At 41.4% G+C, this 23,474-nt stretch overlaps 1 protein-coding gene across 1 annotated transcript in view; it reads right to left on the minus strand.

Moving 5' to 3' along the window:
- Positions 1–662: 662 nt before the first annotated feature.
- LOC108796967 (calpain-5-like) overlaps positions 663–23,474 on the minus strand; it is a 41,243-nt gene continuing 18,431 nt past the window's right edge. The window contains exons 3-13 of the mRNA XM_018568536.1: positions 20,932–21,063; positions 18,680–18,888; positions 16,449–16,641; positions 14,590–14,783; positions 12,186–12,263; positions 9,452–9,647; positions 8,151–8,273; positions 7,177–7,379; positions 4,352–4,473; positions 2,628–2,764; positions 663–1,080 (exon numbers count right to left, since the gene is read on the minus strand). Of these exons, the coding sequence (XP_018424038.1) occupies positions 898–1,080; positions 2,628–2,764; positions 4,352–4,473; positions 7,177–7,379; positions 8,151–8,273; positions 9,452–9,647; positions 12,186–12,263; positions 14,590–14,783; positions 16,449–16,641; positions 18,680–18,888; positions 20,932–21,063 (1,770 nt within the window). The 3' untranslated portion in view covers positions 663–897. The remainder of the gene's footprint in view (positions 1,081–2,627; positions 2,765–4,351; positions 4,474–7,176; positions 7,380–8,150; positions 8,274–9,451; positions 9,648–12,185; positions 12,264–14,589; positions 14,784–16,448; positions 16,642–18,679; positions 18,889–20,931; positions 21,064–23,474) is intronic.

Here is a 23,474-nt window from a genome sequence, read left to right on the forward strand (position 1 = left end):
AACTTTGGGACGATTCCCGGGCACACCCTAATCACCCCAAGCGCAATACCAAAACTGCAACAGCAAGGGTCGTGTTTATAGTCACCAGCTGGTGGAGAGATCACAAAGATCTCTGTGACCAGCTCAGCGATACAGAGTACAGCAGCACTTGCCACTTACAATCCTCACATGACAGCTGCAGTCCTCAGTGCCTGGGAAGCTGTGAGGGAGCATGGCTGCGGCTTTCTATCCAATCAGGAAGCTGGGCGGGTGGTCACATGGCTATGTGTCAGGCTCCCCTGCTGGAAGAGCTAATGGACAGTTGAAGAGATAGTAATCCATGATGCCTCAGGTCTGTGTATGTATGTATTGAATAAATATATACATACGCATGTGTGTTTTGTACTTTCATATGCACACCTTAATGTAACAGGCTGCGCACGCCTATGATACCTTGACAACTGTAAAAATGTAAAATGAAAACATAAAAAAAAGACCCCCAAGTGTTCCCTATAGATGTCTTTTTTTTTTTTTTAACCAATAAGGGAGTGGAAGATACAACCTGGTTACAAGCCCTGACAAAATACATAGTTATAGTTTCTCATAAGTACAGTGATCATATACTGTATATACTCATAACAGTATATGGTTTACAAAAATCTATGCCAATCTGCTAATCCTCTTATGACGTGTAGAAATACAATCTTAGTACGCATTTTTTGGCAGCCAACATTGTTCTGTAGAATGATTACAAAAGAAAATACTGTTGGGTATGCTATATGAATGCTTCTGGTGTGCAGCATAGATGCAGCTCTCCGGGGCCTATACGTGCGAACAGAGGCGTGACATTGGCTGTATAGAGATGCTAGACTGTCTCTTGCTCCCAGCACTGTCTCTGTCTTGAGGATGATCTCATATTCACAGTTCAAGCAGGTCATCCGAAGAGACAACCTTGACATTTACCCGTCCTGGCATCTCCTCTGCTTCCCGACCATCCTTGTTATGCAGCTGGAGAGCCTGTTCTTCTTGAGGGTCATTAGGTGATGCAGCCAGGAGCACTTGGCCCAGGAACTGGTCACACATGAGTTTGCTCCCCCAGACCTGAGAGTCAGAGAGTAGAAAGCCAGCTTTTTGTTATCTCACTGCAGCCAACACTGTCTCAATGCATTATACTGAGTCATTGCCCCTGGTGTTTAGTCTAAGCAGAATCGGTAAACAATTCTAGGAAAGCACAAACAATGCCACAAAATGTGTTCCGTAAATAAAATGATTATTGTACAAGTCTTGTACAAGACGACATTTCAATTGAATAACAAGCTGTTTACTGCTGAATATAAATTTTATATGCTAGGAACTACAGCTCCAATTTTTCATTGCTATATGGGGAAATATACTGATACATCTCTGTTAAAAATGCTGATTACCGGCAAATAGAATAAAGTGGGAAAGTACTTGCTATATGCAATAAAAGGAGGCTAAGCCAGCGACTATTCTTACACCCTAAAGCTGGCCATACTGGTAGATTTTTGTACAAAAGGTCATATGAAAAATCTCAGCAGAACATTTGATAATGCCATTAGAGACTTGACGTAACTCAAAACTTTGAGTTTTAACATTTGATGTGGGAAATAGAGTTTCTTGAAAGAAAACCACATTTACTGAATTTAATTTGTTTGAGAAAAAATGTCTTCCTTCTCCGTTTATTTTCGTTGTTACAGCTGACAGCAATCATTGATTTGCCTCCATTAGCTATTAGAAAATTGAACAAATATTCCCGAAAAAAAAAAATTCTGAATGAAATTTTACTGGTGTATAGCCTGCTTATCACTCATAACCCAAAAAATTATCTACAAGACTTAAAGATGTTATTTTTATAGCAATAATAAAGTAACTTGCACACAGAAAAGTTGATACATAGATTTTATGGCCTATTCACACCATTGGTCTGCAGTACCACATGTGTTGCTGCAATGTTACATGGTGACACATGTTACGTGTGTTACTGCATTGCATTGTCCTTCATTGTGAATGGCACCACAGCACGGTACAACACACGGGGGAATTTATCAAGACTGTAGCAGACAAAATCTGGAGCAGCTGGACATGGCAACCAATCAGCTTCTCTCTTTCATTTTCAAATCTTAGCTGAAGAGAGAAGCTGATTAGTTGCCAGGAGCTGATTTTGTCAGCTCCAGTTTTGATAAATTCCCCTCACTGTGTCCTGCGTGTTGTGGGAGTATGTAGACAGCCCTATTTTTGTATGCATTTTGGTATATTTCAGCCTATTTATTTGGAATGGCCTGCTAAACACAATGCGGGTCAACACATGCGTGGCAGTGAACAGTGTTGTGGTTTGAATGGGCCCTTAATCATCCAACTATCAAACCTTTTATAAAACATCCTGATTTTATTGATCACATGATTTCAGAAACCCCAAATTAGCTTTAGGAAAGGCCATTATTTATGTGTGCTTACCACATCATAGACTATGCTGTATAGAGGCACCTCCCGCACCTCTACAATCTGGCTATGGTTGGCTATGAATGAACCTAAAGTATCAGCAGTGCCCCATTCTTTTTAGTTACACTTTTTAGTATGCGAGATTAAAAACATTGTCACGTTCTTTGCATTACTGAACAATCATGTACCTGAACAGTAATTGGCTTGTTGATATTCCTCCGGTAGAAGATTGCTTTCACGTCAAAAACAGCACTGGTGGCATTTCGATGGACTTCAGAGGTGGCCCTATTGTGCTCACATTTTATAATAACATACAATTCAGCTCCTGAAAATAAGTAGATTTATCGCATATTTCTTTTTATGTATATAGTACTTCCAATAATGTGAAGAAACAATGCAGATATTGTAGATCAATGGGATGTAAAATATAAAGGCATACATGCACCTTAACAGCAGAGAGCTAAAAAAAAAAAAAACATTGTAAGACAAAATGAACAAAGCAAAACAGAGAAGGCAAAGTTTCAAAGCATTACGTGATCAATTAGAAAGAATTACAAGTGCACTCTGCTTTGTTGTCAGGGTCATTTTAATAAAAAGGCAATGAGACCATTAACCACTGTCCCACTCAGGACAAAGTGACAGGTTCTCTTGCATCACCTGCTTATATTCTGTCAGAGTATAATGCTAGCTCCATGTTGGATGGTGTTAGGCACCATCCAACTCCGTGTCACTAATTACACAGGGTCAGCTTCGTCCTCCTCCTGGTCACGGGTCTTGCAAAGTTCTACTGATTGCCCACTTAGGACTTAAGGTGGCCATACACCTTATAACCATTGTGCAACTTTTTTTGCCCAGCCAGCTCACCCTCATTCAATTTTCTTACAACTAGTCCATCATGCACAGACCAATGTAGTTCGCATTTAACATTCGTCACCACCAGCACCTGGACGATTTTCATCAATCAAAAGGACAGATTTTCGTTTGAGCATGTGCAGTTTGCATCTTGAGATTTTTGTTGTACAACAACGCCACTAGCCTGTCAATTTTCGTCCAACTAGACAAAGACAGCTTGAAAGACAAAAATCTGCCAGTTCTAAAATAATTGAGGTTGTGCACTTTCCATCAACTGGCAGATTTTTCGGAAGAAAATTCGATCGTAGACAAAAATCTCCAGATAATTGTAAGGTGTAAGGGCACCTTAAGAATTGTATCCTGGCTAGAAAGCAAGAGATGCCAGCATACTCAATATCAAACTCTTTGTTCCAAAACAAAGTACACACTCCTGCTGCCAGACCTCCATCCAAATTTCCACAACATTTTAAAGTACCTTTTGAGTACTTTCAGAGTTTGAAGTCGGTTTCAACCCATTTTTATACATTTGGATCAAGTGGAGAGGAGTGAAGAGCTCTATCAAGCTTTCATTACAGTTTGCGCAATGTTGATGAGATTTGTGTTTACTTTCTACCCTGGGGACGCATATCGCTGAGGAAGGATAGAAGGAGTAAATCTCCCCTAAAGAACAGCATTGGAAACCTGACAGACCTGGAGATATTTTCCCTTGCTTCATATGCTTGTGACATGAATGTAAGTGTGAGGATACTTTCCCAATGGAGACGCTGTGAGAACATAAAGCTAGCCATACACTGATCTATTTTTCTCATTCAACCCGCGGGCTGAGCGAGAAAAATAGAGCAGATACCTCCATCAAAACTTAGGAGTGTGTATATCGAGGAATCCCGCTGTTTGCATTGTATCCTGACAGCAGGCCGGATAAACAGGATACGTTCCCATTATCTGATATTTGTCTGTCCCCAGATTATGTGTTTGTTTCTTGGGGTGTCATTGGATGGGGACTAATCTGAAATGGTTCATATGCAATATGGTCAATATGTTTATATTTGCATGATATTACCTTCTGTTTCACCCTGTGGTTGTACTCCTTCCACACTCCGTACTGACACCTGAGTGACTCTTTTAGGGTATCCCCATAGCAGGTTCCAGCATCTCATACTTGGTTTATCAAGCAGAAGCTCCCTGCAGGACACATTAGACAACAGAATAACTGGTCCATCCGAGTCCGAGTAAGTAATTCTAAGGTTATGGTCATTATGTCAATTTAATGAAAAGTTAATTAAATTGTAATTAAAGAACTCCAGGCAAAGCATTTCTTAATCCTTGCAGTGGGGGTACCCACTGCACTGCAAGGGTTAAATGCTTGTTTCGGTCTAGGTGCAAAAATAAGAAGGGTATACTCACCCGAACCTCGTAGCTGGCTGGCTGTTAGAGTGCTACCTCCAGCCCGTCTCATCCTCCGCTCCAGCGATGGAATGTCCCTCAGGCGTACTCATGTCCTTTACACAGTGTATTGGATGTGAAGACTCGAGGAGCCTTAGACTGCTGGAGAGGAGGGGGAGCAAGGCTAGAAAGACCAGTCTAAGAGCCAGTTGCCTCTTAGGTTGGGGTGAGTAAACTGTGGTTATTTTTATGCCTAGACCAAAACGAGCACTTAAACCTTGCAGTGTGAGGGTAGCTCCATTGCAAGGGTTAAAGTGACACCAAACTCAGCAGTTAAGGTACTTGAATGCATTTTTAGGATTTAACTATTAACAAAAATGTATCTTATTTGTGTATCACTCAGCTGTAGATCCGCAAATCATCTCTGAATTGGTGCTGACACTGTCCTTCCTTCTGGAGGGTGGCTAATTTTGTTTTCCATGGTCCCTGTGGGTGCTGTAAAGTAAGTAACTCTATATGTGTTGTGCTAATTTTAGTGTGTTGTAAAGTAAACAGCGCTCTAGGCTCATTCTCGTGATGGACTTCAATCTTAGGTTTAGTTTACTAATTTGTATTGAGTATGTAGTCCATCTCAGAAGCACACTTGGAGCGGTGACTACTTTACAACAAACAGAGACAATGGGGAACAAAAGTAGCCACCCTCCAGAAGGAAGGACAGGCACAGGACCAATTTTGAGACGATTTGAGGATGTACAGCCGAGTGATACCCAAATAAGTTACATTTTTGTTTATATTTAAGGTACTTGAATACATTTTTAAGATTTAGTTTGGTGTCACTTTAAGTTACAGTATTATCAAATAGTAATATACAGTATATAGCAACATCCTACTGCTATATAACATTTTAGTGTACATAAATACCTTAAATATGTGCATTTTTAAGATTTAACTCCAGAGTATAATATCACTTTAAAGTCCAACCCTGGGGAATTACAAAAAAAAAAAAAACACCTTTGCAGTGGGGCCCCCTCAATACAAGGGTTAATGTTCATTAACTTTAGGTTATGAGGTATAAGATTTAAAGGAGAACTATGGGGTCAGTGTTTTCCCCCATAGTTCTCCTTAGGGTAACGGGAGGACACAAACTAGCGACCTCCCGTTACCCTAAGCTCAGTATACCGCGAGCTACAGCTCGAGGTATACTGAGACGCCGCAGCCAGAGCGGATCCCGACGTAGATGACGGGATCCACCCAGCTCCAGCTGTACCTGCCCCCTCCCACGTACGTTCCGCCAGTCAGCGGATCAGAGCGGGGAATCCAGCCCTCTCCCTGTCACGGCAGAGAGCCGTGACAGGATCGAGAGGCGAGCGAACCTGGTATGTGTTCGCTCACCTCCCGATCTACTGAGCCGACCTGTGACAGTCTCATTGTCACAGGTCGGCTAGAACTATGAGGTGAGTGGAAATCACTCATCTCATAGTTCTCCTTTAATACTCACATTACTACACATCCTCTGGCTTGTGGATGGGTCCTTGCCATCCTTTTGTACAATACTTGTCTGCCATATACTCATTCTCTGGACTACAGGGGATGCAATCCTCTAAGCAGCTGTGCCCCATGCTGTGTAGACAGTTCATAAAGCCAAAATGACCCCTGAAGAATGTCCTAGTCTCCTAGAAAGGTATCCCGTGCCACTCCAGTGTTATGTGAAGGCATTATTCTCTTTCTCCCAGTTCATGATGCTAACCATTTGTAAGTTACTTTAAGTTAATTGCAAAAACATAGCAGTCAGGAAGCCTGTGCCAAGGGAGCTGTGCATGTGTCCACGTGCACATCCCACAGTGTGCGTGTGGATGTGCGCGCACACATACGAGGTAATGTGGCATCAAATGGGCTATTTAAACTGAGTCCTCCCTAGCCTCTGATGCTAAGTGTTAATTAGCTTCTGTTTGACCACCTTCCTGAACCTTGATTCCTGATTCTGACTTCCTGTTGCTTACTCGGCTTGCTCTACGACTCCACTGATCTTCTGGTGGCCCTGACTTTGGCTCGTCTTTGGACTGCGTTGCCTACACGGCTCTGCCCCCGGCTCTTCCTCCGACCACGATTCCCGTCTGCTGTTCTGGTACCTCGTTTGCCCACAGATTGCTGACCTGGCCTGTCTGACGTTGGTTCTTCTTGCCCTGCTTCCGTGCTGTGCGCTTCAGACCAGCCATTCTGTGATGCTTCTCCGAGTTCAACGTTCTTCATCTCCAAATTCGCCTACCGGCACTTGTGCCCATTTGTACCCCAATTCACCTGTTCCACTATCCAGGGGTCTTGGGATTAGAGTTGCAAGAAAGGCTGCCTTCATCACCTCAAGCTCGGTATGTGACAATAGCATAAAGTTGCACACCGGGTGGGGAAGCGAAAAATACTTTTACATGCATACTGAAATTCTGATTTAATAAAAAAAAAAAAAGAGGTAACACAGGAACAGTACATTGCATGGGAAGTGTGTACCTGAAATTAGTGGGTACATCTGTAAAGAGCCTCAAAATAAAGTTGCAGCTTATGCCCGGGTAAAAAGTTGTAGGAATAATTACGTATTTTCCTTTTTTTAACACCTTCCTTAAGAAGACAGATCTCAGGTTCATGTAGGGTAAAGATGCAACCCTCTCATGTCCTTGAAGCTTGTGGATCCTGCACTCTCTATTCTGTTCCACCTTAAAGAGCAAAACCATTATGACACAGTACACAGTGACTGAAAACTATCATATACTTTATATATATTGTAAGGACATTGAAAGGGTAACTGAACTCAAAAATAACAATCTATAGGCAATACATTATGTAAAGCACTGCTCAAATTTATTTATTGTAGCTTGCTCTGTATGGGGTTGAAATACAATTTAAAAAAGGCGCATAAATGTTTATGTTAGTGGGAAGACATGAACAACACCTTGTAATAAAAAAAAATATATTTTTGTTTTTGGGTAGAGTAGGAAAGTATTAGATCTCCTGTTATGTTTTTATTGCTGCAAAACAACAATAGCAGCCACTTAGATCAATTTAAAACTAGCAAAAGGGGGAAAGATGTGTCTTTTCAGGACACAGTACAAAGCAATACAAAAATTCCCAGTACACTCTGCAGCTTGTCAGGACAAGCTGAACTCAAGCCACACTGCCTTGTCAAGGCACCTCAAGATTTCCCAACTAAGGGACATATGTACAAGAGTTGTCACAGGAAGAGGTGGTGAGAGAAATCTTCCAATGGGGACATCTGTTCCAAAAACAACTAAGAGGGGATTTCTTCTCACTTTGCAGAGGCTTCCTTTTTCTTCTTGTGTCTCTGGGGACAGGAAGTGAACGGAAATACCCCAAACGGGGCTCACATGACAGCAGTCTAACCATTCTCTACTCTATCCAAAACAAAAAAAGGTTTTGCCTTTACATACACTTTATGAATATACAATTTTTCACCAAATAAGGTTTACCTTGAGTATTTCACAACCTATAATGAAGCGGTCTCCCTTGCCAGACTTCTTATGAATTCTCTGATCTTCCTGTTGTAGAGAAACAAGCACTTCATCTTCCTCTTTTTCTACTTCAAATATGTACTGATAAAAAAACAAAACAAACATGTTATTGCATGTCTCTTTTGGGCTAAGAACATGTCATTTAGCTGTCAAATACCAAAACTTCAGTAAGAAAATGCCTGCAATTTAGCACTGTAGAAACCTCTATTAATATGGCCGAACTACCAAAGTGCCCATCATTGATGGTCAAGGGGAGGAAAAATGTCTGGCATTAGTGGGAGGAAAAGAAAGTCCGCATTAATGATCAGTGGAAGGAACACTGGTAGTTAATGCAAAGAAAAAATGCCCTGAGTTGGCGGTCAGTGGGATAAGTAAAATACTTAGGGTTGGTAATCATTGAGAAAAAAAATGTTCCAATGGGAGGAAAGGGACTCTGGGGGGAAAAGGGGGCACTGATGCTCTGTGGAGGGAGTGTAAGGTGGGCACTGATTCTTGGTGAGGTTTCAGAGGGAGACACTGGTGTCAGTGGAGGTCATTGATGTCCAGTGGGGGTCATTGGTGTTAGTAGATTTACCTATCCCTGTTTTATGTCAAGCACTACTGCCTCCCTCTGCGGGAACTACAGTGCTCATGTTAGGCAGGATATCACTCTGCCTCACAGAACAGCAAAACCAGGTGCAGGAATGAGTGTTCCAGCATCCAGCTGGCAGCAGGCCACATCCTGGATGTGTAGGATGTTGTTCAAGTATGGTGACAGTCCTTCAGAATGCAGAACTGTTGAGAGGTATGCTACATACAGTATTTTGTGTTAAAAAGTGTCCCTCTTTCTAATCTCAGAACGTTTGGAGGTATGTGTTACATGTATTTGCAAATGTATGCAACAAAAAAAACAACAACTCTGTTTTTAACGTTAGTAGCTGAAACATTTTACTTTGGGGGTTTTTTTCCGAACTCTTTTGTAGCTGGCTGAAAATTGTCTAAATGGGCACCATAAAATATCAAAATAGTATTTCCTGTGTGATTCCCTAAAAACACTGAGAGCACTGTAAAAGCCAAACATTTAAAAGAACAGAGGAGATAATTTTAACATCATATATTTATGTCCACTTTGCATCATGCTAGAGAATTGTTGAAAAAAAATTCCTTTTCCTAAAGCTGTGCTACATCCTGTTTTATAAATATAAGCCAATAGCATAAACCTCACCCCTGAAAACTATCAACGTCAAACATTTTGAAGGTTATTGTAGTTGTGATCTCACCTGTGGATTCTGAAAGAATGTTGTTTTGTTATTGAAGCATCCTCCAGAGCGGTTCAGCAAAGCATTTGTATTATCTGTCCATTTTCCATGTGCTTCTCCCTTTTCCCATGTCTTGTGTTGGCTGAATAATGAGGTGTTTATCACATGGCACACGTCAGCATGGGAGAAATTCTTACACCAATCCTCAAAAGTCATCCTACATCAGAAGAAGAGTAACAAAGACTAGTGGTTTAAAGGTGTCTAAACAACTGCTATAACCAAGGTTTCTGTTGGACTATGATGGCAAAGTCATTGTATAAATGAGCACCATATAGAGACACTTATTATATGTGCAGAGGCTTATATTTTTGTGAATGTATGGCCCATCTATCATATAAATTGTAGGAATCTACAGCACATTAAGGATTAATGCTGAAAATAATTAAAGAAAAAAAATGTAAAAAAAAGTTACAAGGTATAGAAAACACTATGGGGTCTATTCACAAAAGGGTGAAGAGTTTGGAGAAGGCAGGAGAGAAGTGACCAATCTAGGACAGCGGTGGCGAACCTATGGCACGTGTGCCAGAGTGGGCACGTGGGGCCCCCTCTGCTATGCCATTTTGTCCTAGATTGTTCACTTCTCCTGCCTTCTCTAAACTCTTCACACTTTTGTGAATAGACCCCATATATTACCTTAAAAGGGTTGTTTAAACTCAAACTCCAGGCAAACAGTCACATTCACAGACAAAATTCTGTACATGTACATATCAAACCTGCCAAAGGATTTGCATTTCTGTCCATCCAGTCCTGTGATTTACACAGCCCTGCCAGACAACACAGCCAGCCTGGAGACTTGATTTTTCTATCCTGTAGTAAAATATTTTGTTACTTTGTGTAGTTTATCCCTTGTTAGCATATGATCCATGCAGCAAACCTGACTAGCTCATTGTGCTTCCTCTCCCATTCTGTGCTCTGCTGTATAGAGTATTGCAAATGGTTAATGCCAAGTCAAATTCAAGTAGATTTGTTGCTATCAAAAGTGCACTGATTTTGATAAACACAAACATACATGAACTGGGGAAGTTTTTCCATGTAGGGCCACCAGTCCAATACAATTTTTTTAGGGCAAGTGTCCCCCCCCCCCATTCCAATCTTCCCCTTAGTACAGCTTTAAACATTGAGAGAACTAACTTTGATAGCAGCTATTGCCATTCTTCCTTTAACAGCACGTGTGTGATTGGCAAATGTACTTTAGTACAGTTCCTATTGGCATCAAAACTACCCATGAACCTCTTTGGTTACAACAGCATGGGTGGAGTGCCCTACCTTAATTGTATTCCTTAATTGAATCTCAAGGTGCCCATACACTGCACGATTCTCGTACGAGAATCGCGGGAAATCCCGCAATCGTACGAGAATCGTGCAGTGTATGGAAGGCGTGCGACCATTTCTAATGTACGGTCGCACGACTTTTGTATGTCGAGCATGTTGGAAAACCAGCCAAGAATTGTACGATTTTCAGCTAGTTTTTAACATGATCGAGAGATCACTGCCGAACGGGCCGGTGTGCGTGCACGCGCACACTGCCCGTTCAGCATTGCAGTCATCGGAAGCCCGCCCCTCAGGGGGGCGGGCTTGCGATGATCGCAAGTACGATCTGCCTGTCCAAGATGGGCAGATCGTACATTTTTAAAAGTACTTTACAACTCTCGCAAGACTTTTGTCTTGCGAGGGTTGTAGAGTGTATGGGCACCTTCAGAGAGTGGTGTCATTCACCTGGCTGTGCTGCATTTCAGGGCTGTGTAAAACTCTCCCGGCATATCCTTTGCCATGTGAAACCGCTCCCATATACTGTATGTATTTTAACAGTGCATTTAGAGTTCATATTAAAAAAAGTTCTCTCCTGCTCCTTCAATTTTTTTTCATCACTGTGTTCAAAAACATTCGTCGATTAGACCCCATTTACTATTTGAGATTCAAACGAACACTTATGTTAGGCTTGGGTTAAACTATACCTTTAACATCCAGGTAGTTTCCAAACAGGTTTCCATTTGGAAAGCAGTTCCATGCAGGAAACCTTACATGCAATTTTACCTATGTTAAAAATATTATCAATTTCATAATATAACCTTGATGTCTCCTTTAAAGCAAATGAATGGCCACCATACACTAAATAAAACAAATCTGATAAAGCATAGTTGCTGTTTCCAGCTGCTTGGATGCTGGGTGAGATTTTATACAGAGCACCCAGAGTCCCTAAATCCACTGGTGCCCTGGTATTTAAATAATGACCAGCTTTTCTGGCTGAGAGCCTGGGCCATCCCCCAGCCGGATTCCATTTCTCAGTACCGGCCTATCTTTATGATGGGTGGCATCACTAAACAATAGTGAGGTGCTGAAGACAGGAGGGTTAAGTCCAGCTCTGGACCAGGAAAAGGGCTTTAATATTTGCATTCCAGAGTGCCCTGGAATTCTGGGGACCCATGGCTCTCTATAGGAAATTTGACCAGGCTTGCAGGCCCATAAAAGGTGACCATTCTACTATGCAAATAATTGTTTATAATTACAAAGATGCTTCAATGATAAGTTATCTCTGTTCCTTGCATTGCTCTACAAATATTTATGACTGACTAATCACCCTTTCAAAAACCCAAATGTTGGTCATAAACATAGATGTTGAATGTCACACACCCAGTTGAAATCCAAGGTTGACTTATTGTTTTCAGTATATCGGTGACATGCATGAATCTCTCACCAGAACTCGCCATCATTTCGCACAGTAAGCCCGAGCTTCCCTTTCTCAGACCTGCTAACTTTATTCCATTCTTCAGATCTTGAGAAACAAAACATTATTATCATGATTATTATTATTACTACTATTATTCTTTGTTCATAAAAAAGCTTTACATATCCCACAATGCACTGAGTACCAAAGTAATATGTTCAGTATCTTGTATTCCCATTTGCAAGTACAGTATAAAATCACTAATGTCAGCAACATTGCCATGTTTTTTAATCCAAACATGCAAGTTGTAGTCATAGGGTTAAAGGCCTAAGGAAACTAGCTCAGACTCTCTTTACCCTAGTTTTTTTTAAAGGGGATTCTGCAGTATTCTCAGCTAGCAGATATAGGGGTCTATTTACTAAGCTGCCAGAGGCAGCCAAGTGACTAAGCAACCCAAAGCGAAGTGAGCTGAACGCTGTTCGGCTATTCACTTCAGGCTTGTACGGCTGATTCCAGCCGTATACCGGCTGAAATCAGCCATACATTGGGTGGCTTCGGGTCGGCCGAACATGCTCAGCATGTTCGGCCGACCCAAAGTGCAGAAGGAGTTCGATTAAGCCGATCCAACCTCAGGATCGGCTAAGCCGAACCTCCGGCAGGCTACTCGCTGCTGTTCGGTCTATTCTCATAGATGCCGAACAGCAGTGAGTGAATAGCCGAATGCCGCCAAGCTGCTTTTGGCTTGGCTATTTTGCTCGGTACCTCAGAGGTACCGTGCAGAATAGAAAAACAGTTAAAAAAGTTTAAAAAAAATAGAAAACGATTGGGCGGAGCTAGCAGTGACAGCTAGCTCTGCCCAACTGTTTTCTATTGGCAGGGCGGTTCTGCTGCCGTCAGAATAAAAAAAAACCATAGGAATGCCTAGGTAGATTCCTATTGGCTATTTCACTTTGCAATAGCCAATAGCAAACTAGCTATTGCACCTGCCCTCTGCTGCTGTCAATCACTAGAGGGGACCTGATGGAGAATTTCAGGTCCCCTCTGCTGTAGCTATGTAGCTATGCATCCCTATGGTGTTTTTTTTTCTTTTTATTCTGACCGCGGGCAACGGCTCCGATGTCACATGGAAAAAAAAAAAGACAACAGAGCAGAGAAAGGTTTACTCTGCCCGATCGAGCAGAGTAAAACTTTCCCGGAGAAAGTGTTTCTCTCCCGGGGCGGCCGGGAGCTACTATTTAATAGTGGGAGACTCCTGGAGCGTCCGGGAGAGTTGGGCTATCTGGAGATCAGCGTCCCTGGTTACCTGGTAACCAGGGACGCTGATCTGTCTGTGCAAGTGGCCGGAGCTAGCCGTGAGATGACGGCTGGCTCCGCCCAGCAGTCAGTAGCAGGCTCTCAGTCAGCCAAAGGCCGGCCGTTTGGCCAGCTTTGGCTTTCACCTCGGCTCAGTCGAGCCGAAGCATATGCCTTTGGCTGGACTGAGCCGCTTGGCCGACTTCAGGAGCTGAGTGGGGTCCTGGGGCCGAAGCTAGCCGAAGTATCAGCCAAAGCAACGGCTAGATCCTTCGGCAGCTTAGTGAATAGACCCCATAGTCTGTCTTCATTGTCTACATCTCTCTTACAAGTAGGATGCACTTAGAACAATTGGTTTCAGTATAAGTTCTCCAAGTCAACATATCCCTCTCATTTAGAACAGTATCTTTATTCTTGGCAGTTCCTGATCAATTAACTTCTAACCTAGTAACATAGACACCTTATCTCTGGCACTTATATACTTAGAAGCTCTGGATTTGTTATTGTTCATTGCTCGTTAGTGAAATTCAGACCTTGGGGCTCCTTTTAGTGCTAAAAACACTAAAATGAAGGTGGATCTGTCACTTTACTTCCACCGGATATTTCTCTAAGCCCCTTTTATTAGCTGAGATTTTCATGCAGACCAAATTTGCAAAGCCACCATTTTATGTCTTTAGTAAGAAACTGGTATGGAGCTGGCGCATATGATAACAGCACTGCTCATCAGGTCTCATTCAACCCAAATGGGCTCAATTCAAACTTCTTCATGAATAGCATGTATGACGAAGATGCTTGATCGTAACATCAATTTAGCCTGGGCTATTTGCCTTTGCTTTTGACTTTAGCCTGGACTTTCAGTCCTCATCACTTGGCTTGATCTGCCTTCCTCATTTCTTTGGCACAATCTTGCTGCTTTACTCATATTGGAAGGCATTTGATAAGATTGATTTGTATTGGAGGAGGTGTGTTTAATGGCCTATTGCTTACACGTTGAATTGGCTCATCATCTATTATTATACTTACATAGTGTACCGTAGACATAGTTTTTTGTAGTGCAAGTAGGAAAATGAAAACTTGCAAGCCTTTGTAGGTTCTAGTAAATTATTACTCAGTGTTTTATGCTATTAAATGTCATACTTACTCATCATTCCATGCACCTTTCCACTCTTTCTTTCCCCATGGATTCCTCATTCTAACCATAAACAGTTTGGTAGTCTTTCCAAAGCAAAGAGTCTTCTCACCCAATGTCACCTTTTTAATAGCTGTTAAAGAGTATGCATGTCCTTTAACAAGTCCTAGAGGTGTGACTTTCTCCCCGTCACTGTAGGAAGGAGCCTGAAGAATGGAGTAGTACAAATCTAAACCCACTGAACATGGCAAAAAAAATGTTTTATACATCAGCAGGATCAGCATTTGCTATTGGTTCAATGATGTTATCTAAGGCTCAGGGCCGGATTTACTCTCTCTGCTGCCCCAAGGCCAGGTTCCTCAATGTGCCCCCCCCCTATGTATGCAGGCACCCCCCATGGAGAATGGCAGACCTGCAGGCTGCATCCAATGTCACCAAGATCACTTGTACAAAACAAGCGGCAGCTTCCCCGCTGTACATTAAGCTCTGCTTGCCCAAAGCAGGGCTAAATGTAGAAGACAACTACCCTCCCGGGCTTCGAGGACAGGGATTCCACACCCCTGCTGCCCCTCTACTCCCTGCTGCCCCGAGGCCGGGCCCTGGTTGGCCTTGTGGGAAATCCGGCCCTGCTAAGGCTATGCCAGTAGGAACTAGGTTTATGGCAGTTACAGAAGCATCCAGGCTAAAGAAACACCCCTCAACCTTACATTCAAAAGAAGAATTGACATACAAAGCCTAGCAGCCCATATCTATGTACATAACTTATCTTTACACATCAATGAATTCATGTGGTGGGACCAAATTAAAGATTGTATATAGATTACAGTACACTTTATTATTTTACTAAAATGTGGCTGACTGAGGCTTAGCAGTCCATAGGATTTTATAAAAGCTATTTGGACAGATACCAGAACTGCCACATTGACAGTCCGGGCCTGTTAATATCATCACTGTGGCAACCAAAAGATTGGCAACCATGACTCTGTCAGATCACATCTTGAACATTTTCCAAAAAAGGTAAGACATTACAGTTATGCTTTTCTGTACTTCAAAGACTTGGCAAGTGTATCTTTTTGGACATGAAACTGTAGTTTTACTTCACCTTTTGAGCATCTGTTTGGTTTAATATAATTTCATATACCCATAATTTTACCCTAAAATTCACATTAAAATGGTGAAATTATCACACTAAAGGAGCAAAGCGCACCATGGTCATGTTATCGCAAAAGAAAACAAAATCTCATGCTCACAAGAAATCTATACCATGCATATGATAAATAACACACAAGTCCCTTGGGTCTCATTCAGGAATGCAGATTTCATCCAGGCTTTCAGCACATACTTCAGACTATTTCCTGCTGGAGTATAAAACATTGATCGCTTTTATGTAATCTTAAGTGATTGCAGCTGGTGTTAAGTAAACACACAATCTATCATATTTCATTGTCCCAGCACGCAGTCTGCTTATCGCAGTTAGTATTTCCCAATAATGGACCCACATTATTAACCCCATTATTTGTCTCCCATTATTTCCTTTATCTGTAGTCTCTCAGTTTTGGCTTTTGTGAATCCTTTTCAACCAAGATAATTTTAAGATGTCCCCCATGTGGTTATACATTTTGTTTGGCTATATGCTTTAAAAGGCACCTTTTTAAAAATGTAATAAATACACTAGCAACGAATCCATTCAATACATGTTTGCATTGAGGCCTGCAGAGCATTGTATTCACGATCATTGCATTGGTGCAATGCACAGACTCTTATATTTTTTAACCCTCTTTATGAAACTGTGATATGTCAATAGCATTTAAAATGTTACCCTCTTTGTTAACATTTTCTTTTTTTTTCCATACATAGTGATGTACTCTTACCTTGAGATGACAGCAGGTCAGCCCTCCCTGTCTGTGAACTTTCAGAAGCTCCTCAAACAACTTTGTCTGCACAGCCACGTTAACAATGTACTTTTCATCAGTTAAGTTAATACTTTCCACAACTGCTCCTGTGAAATCCACTATGGCATCTGCTGTGCTACCACCATCCAGTGACTCGTATGATCCTGATAACCTAAGATATGTAGTAGAGCACAAAACACGCATGAAATGGCACATTAAGGGCCTGTATCGATGAGCTTTTTAAATGGTCTTTGCATTCGCATACAAGCTTATGGGAATCCAAAACCCGCTCAAAGCAGGTCAGGAGGAGGTCAACTGCAGATCAAATGCACCTGTCAATGAATTCAGAATGATGTCAGAAAGATCTCAAACTGATGTCACACTCATGCCATCCACACAAATGCAAAGACCGTTAACACATGCCCTAAAAAGGCAAACAGCATAATAAAAAAAAACCTCCAGCAGCAAATTAGACATCAACTTTCACTCATATGACTACAGTGAACTGAAATCTGATCGGCTGCTCTGGCTTTCTGCAGGGTAGGTCTGTACATTATTATTTACACAGTTGAATAATGTAGTAGTTTATATTGGCTTACAATTGTAATGGATGTGGTTGAGTATGATTATGACAAAATGCCTATCTCAATAGATCAATTGTAATATATATGTTATTTTGCTATTGCTCGTTTACCTTACTCAAAATTGCTCCTTAAGCACCCCCTCCCACCTTGTAAGAAGTACAAGAAACCAAGATGGCGCCTCCTCTTCAGGACAACACCCAAGACGAAAGACATAAACATCCTGGAAGGAAGTTATGCATGAATGGATCTAACCAATTATAAGCTAGAATCCTTTTGCAGTGCTACGTTTAAACATACACGTTCAGCTGCCTATATAAGACTATGTTAAGCGGAACAATAAAGCAGAAGTATCTTACTCTGAACTTTTGTGTACACTCTGTATTGAATCAGGCCAGGCGGCAGATATAAGTAAGGGACCTTAATCCGGTCCAAATTCTTGATCAGGTCCAGAACACAATGATATGTGGTCATAGAGAACCACTTATTTTTTTTTTTTTGAAGGAGGTCAACTGCAGATCAAATGCACCTGTCAATGAATTCAGAATGATGTCAGAAAGATCTCAAACTGATGTCACACTCATGCCATCCACACAAATGCAAAGACCGTTAACACATGCCCTAAAAAGGCAAACAGCATAATAAAAAAAAACCTCCAGCAGCAAATTAGACATCAACTTTCACTCATATGACTACAGTGAACTGAAATCTGATCGGCTGCTCTGGCTTTCTGCAGGGTAGGTCTGTACATTATTATTTACACAGTTGAATAATGTAGTAGTTTATATTGGCTTACAATTGTAATGGATGTGGTTGAGTATGATTATGACAAAATGCCTATCTCAATAGATCAATTGTAATATATATGTTATTTTGCTATTGCTCGTTTACCTTACTCAAAATTGCTCCTTAAGCACCCCCTCCCACCTTGTAAGAAGTACAAGAAACCAAGATGGCGCCTCCTCTTCAGGACAACACCCAAGACGAAAGACATAAACATCCTGGAAGGAAGTTATGCATGAATGGATCTAACCAATTATAAGCTAGAATCCTTTTGCAGTGCTACGTTTAAACATACACGTTCAGCTGCCTATATAAGACTATGTTAAGCGGAACAATAAAGCAGAAGTATCTTACTCTGAACTTTTGTGTACACTCTGTATTGAATCAGGCCAGGCGGCAGATATAAGTAAGGGACCTTAATCCGGTCCAAATTCTTGATCAGGTCCAGAACACAATGATATGTGGTCATAGAGAACCACTTATTTTTTTTTTTTTGGGGGGGGGGATCTGTTAAGGAGGAAGGTGCACTGAAATCTGACCTTTATTGTAAAATGTAGTTGTGGAGTTATTGAACTATTGCCCCAATCAATGGGGTTACTTTCATGTGCAGGAGGAAACATTTTTCAAATCTTGCATGCTTAATATTACAAAAAATCCAAAGAGATAATAACGTGCATGACATTTCAGTAGAGTTTGGCATATGGTCTAGAAAACATGAATAATATTTTTGCCTTAGGACACAGACTAGACAATGCTCCTTATGATAAACCTTGCTATGGTATTAAATTATTAGCTCATCTGGACTTTTTCCATTTTCATAATTTGATAAATGAAAGAGATTCTTACTTGGCATACGCCTTCTCTAGCAGAGCACACCAGAATTCATTTTTCACATTGGAATGGCAATAGATCAAATTTCCATCTATGGTTGGCAAACGATCATCAATGATGACATCTACCCAATTCCCCAAACACCAGAAATGGAAATGGAAAATTCCTGCGTATTTGTGTGGTCTTTTTGGGTCCCACTCCTGCTTCTTCCAGTTTGGAATAACCTATAATATAAAACATATATTGTTCATAACACCGATGGGGCAGTTGAGAGAGGTGTTTGATAATAGCACATTTATAAAAACTGGACTACTATTTATGCAGATGGCTGTGTAAACTGGATGTACTGTAAATTGTTAAGGGAAGACGTCTGATACAGTGCATGTAGAATCTGGGATATGTTATGTTTGAACACATTACAAGTAATCTGTATTGCTAACTGCTTTAAAATAAATTAAAGTTAATCTGTACCTCTCCTGCTGCCTGTACTGCTGATTTCCACACTTTCAGCTTTCAAAACACTCCTAGGTGTGTTGGATGCCTGGCCCACTGCTCTAGTTCCACCCATCAGCCTGTACTTTACTACTGTGTCCCCTGGTGACGTGGAGGGTGGGTGGAGAAACCACAGAATGCAGAGGGGGACCAGGTATCCAATACTCCTGGAAGTATTAATGGTATAATGGTATAGCTAGTAGTATGGTAGTAACTTTCAACTGGGCTTGTTCTGTAATGTTAAATATATTTCAAAGCTTATCTAAGCCAGTTTTAAGTTCTAATGAGGGTCAGGAAAAATACTCCAGCATTTACATGCACACAGATAACACAGACACCTTAATCCAATGATCATGGAATGTGTGAAGGCACATGTTGATTGTCCAAGAACAAGATAGGAGGTTTGAAAGTCAGTTTTTATTCATCTCTTATAGTCCATTATTTATGTCCCAAATTTTTTATTCCCATTGAGATCCTCCCCAAATCTCACTTTTAACTATTTCCTTGCGTTATTAAAAACAATATATTAAAAACAATATATGGTAGACTGGTCCCCGAGACGAAATACCTGCATTTAATGCTCCCTTTCAGCAGCCCCCTCTCAAATCTGCAATAGAATCACCATACATAAATCAGGAGATCTATTTTAACACACACACACCACGAATTGTCCCCCCTTCTAAGATTATATACAATTAGACAATGAACCTTAGAGTGTCCTTTAAGACATTTCTAATGCCTCCCCCCGGAGGTGACTCGCTATCCATGTCTGTTATGCCCATGGCACGTTCCCCTACCGACAGAACATGGGCTATATATCCACCTCCAAGTTGCCCCCAATTGTTCAACCTGGCTAGTGTAGTACTAGCTCTTACCGAATATTACACATGCCGAGGCTCCACAACTTCGAGCGTGCGGCTCCCCCGCCCACTGTCACTAAGCTCCACCCAGCTGTCACATTTAAATCGGCGGTTTCCCGCCGCCACGATATGTTCCTTCTCGAGCTTGAAAAAGAGGTATCACTCCTCGAAACGCGTTGCTCACTGCCTTTCCACCCCGCCACTACCCTCTTCCCATCACAGACCCGACTGACAGCTGACAACTCTCAGCCCACGGCACCCGCACACTGCCCCAGCCTGCGCCGACAGTGACCGAGCAGCACGAGCCACAGCCGCTGGTTTCTCTTTCCCCCCCCCCTTTTCTCCCTCGCCCACAGCCTCCCCTCCCCGTGTGGATGCACATCCTCAGACTCAACCAGTTTCAGGTAGACACCACGCATGACCCGATCGCTAGCACCGGCCGTCCATCCTCTGGTCCCATGAATTAAAATGTAAGTGCTTATTCTTTTTCCTCAGCTATCCATTGGTTTTTCGCCCATTGCACCCATTGTCACACAATTTTCCCGTCACCTTCCCTGGGTCTTCCGACCCGGTCAGTTAGTCAACCCAGTGTTGCGCCCTTTTGGTTTTTTTGTTTCTAGTTTGCATATCCACAGGCACTCCTCCTGGGTCTCAGGGCTGCACACGTTTTAGGGTCACACATTGTTTACCCCCTCATTACCATTACAAGAGCGCTGTTTGTACGTTTTGTGTTTTTGAAAGTCAGTGAACCACCCTGTTCTAGTTACATAATCCCATTAATTGAATTCAGGAAGTCTGCATAGGTGTTAATCCTTCAATTTACATCGCTGAAGGTGTGAATTGTTGTCAAACTGCTAACTGACTTCCTGACCCTAAGGATGTATATATGAAAGTGGATCTTTTCTTTGCAGGTACCTTTGTCCAGAGAGCTTGATGAAGAGCCAGACCTGAGCAGGCAGCCACAAACCAGCAGTTCCCCAGCTGTCCTTGGTGTAAATCATGATGGCTAATTCCATCCACAAACAAATATGGGTCATTACAAAGCTCCTGTGAGTGTGAAATGACAATTAAATGTCTAACAGAAAAGATTTTTAAAAGCAGAACTCCAGGCAAACAGTTGGATACATGGTTAAAATACATAGGTTTATTAAAATGTATTCACAGTGAAAATGTATAGGTTTTGGTTCTTTTATAGCGAGACACTCTAACGGGGTGAAGGGGGAAAATATGTTACATGCATGCAGTACAGACACTGCCTACCAAACTTCCTGCCACTGCAAAATCAAAGATTTAAAATGCTTTGGCAGGTAAAGCACTTCACATACCTGCATTTCAGCTGTGTGTTTAGCTATTTGCATACATTTCCATTTTGAGTTTCTTTAATTACACTAACCTCACATTTTAAAGAATATGTGACTAATAAATTATGTCTTAGTATATTAAAAGGACGGCAGTAAATATTTCCAGCCTGCATGCAAGCAAGGTGAACTCGTTTGCCAAGGAGGGGGTAACCACCTATTGCCCCCAGTGAGATAGGACATCAGTTCCCCAACACTTCCTTGCCAAAATCCTCTCCTAAGTTCCATGTACTGGAACTTAAAGTGACACTGAACTCAGGACTTAAACCTTAAAAATGCATTCAGGTACCTTAACTAGTAACAAACATGTAACTTATTTGTGTATCACTCAGCTGTAGATCCTCAAAATTATCTCTGAATTCATGCTGATACCGTCCTTCCTTCTGGAGGGTGGCTACTTTTGTTCCCCATGTTCCCTATGTGTTGTAAAGTAGCCACCGCTCCAGGCTCACTCCTGTGACAGACTACAATCCCACATTTAGTTTACTAGTTTGTATTAAGATTGTAGTCCATCACGGGAGTGAGCTTGGAGTGGTGGATACTTTACAACACACACAGGGACCATGGGGAACAAAGGCAGCCAGCCTCAGGAAGGAAGGACTGTGCCAGCATGAATTTTTAAGATTTAACTCCTGTTAGTTTAGTACCAATTCTTTAAAATCTTCAGAGTTCAGAATGCTGGGGGAACTTCCCTTCTGCAAGTGCCTACATCTTCCCTCTGTGTTCCATGGAGTCACTCCCTGTGCGTGCTAGGACTACAGAATTACGTAAGAATGCAGCCTGCCCAACGTGTACAGGACAGCTTCTGCCTGAGATAGATCTGTCATTCACATCGAGGTTATTTGTTTTTGTTTTTATAATAAGCATACATAAAACTTGTTAAAAGTAAAAGACTTTGTAAACATTACATTGCTCCACAATCTTTACACATTAAACATAACGCTTGTTTTAAAAAAAAAGTCTGGAGCCATCATACGCATTACATTGACTAGCACAGGAGCACGCACAGGGAGCAACTCCTTGAAACAGAGGGAGGACGAAGGCACTTGCAAAAGGGAAGTTCCCCCCTGCATTCTGAACTCTGAATATTTGAAAGAAACAGCAGCCCAAAGGTCTAAAGCAAGCATGGATAACAATAAGAAACATATTGTAACATTGATATATTTAAAAATATGTGAGGGTTTAATATCACTTTAATTTAAAAGATTTGCGTTTTTTTTAAAGTCGCCCTCGAAGACACATTGCAAGGTACTTAAAATTGTTTTATTTTTTGCTTTGTTTAATGTCCCCCATAGCACTGCCCAGCTACCTAAAAATGGCCGGAATTTAACAGCAAGATTCATGTTTTGTAAATTTTAGACAGCAAACCGCCCATGAATTAAACCCAGGCAGATTTGCCCATTCCAACTGTATACCAATGGGCACACTTTTGATAGTAAATATGAAACAAATGCAATATAAACAAATTAGCAGTTCATAGTAGAACAAGAATATGGTATTTTTTACTCATGTATCTAAATTATTAACAGTATTTAAAGGCATATATTTGTTTTAAAAATATGTAAAACCAACCACTAAAATATCATGTAAGCTATAATTTCAAAAATAATTTTTATTGTTTGAATTATGCAGCGTTCATTAAAATAATACCTGGTGATCATGCCATGAAGTTCCTTGTCCAGACATTTCCCCTTATAGGGTGACAATGCTGTGTCTACCAATTGTTCTCCTGTGTTGTCACACAGGTTTCCGATAGGGACTACAGGTGGCCATTTCAACACACATGCAAGCATGCTGGAAGTGCAGTCCAACATTGGTAAGTTTTCACAGTTGGATTGGTCTTTGGCTTCTCTTTCTACAAACCCCAATACAATAAGTGTATTATTAATAATGTTGATACTGACCTTATACTCAAAGAATTTATTTGGAAGATGAGATTGTCAATTAAAATGCCGATACAAGCATATTTCAGACAACCTCAAACTTCTTATCAGTTGCAGGTAACCTGATCTGCAGCAGAGTTGGCCATCCATGGTGATGGGAGGACCTGGCAGGAGTTGACTACCAACAACATGTGGGAGAAAAACAAACTGTTGTGTG

Source organism: Nanorana parkeri, unplaced genomic scaffold (assembly GCF_000935625.1).
Source record: "Nanorana parkeri isolate BGI_ZX_2015 unplaced genomic scaffold, ASM93562v1 scaffold1203, whole genome shotgun sequence".
Lineage (NCBI taxonomy): Eukaryota > Metazoa > Chordata > Amphibia > Anura > Dicroglossidae > Nanorana > Nanorana parkeri.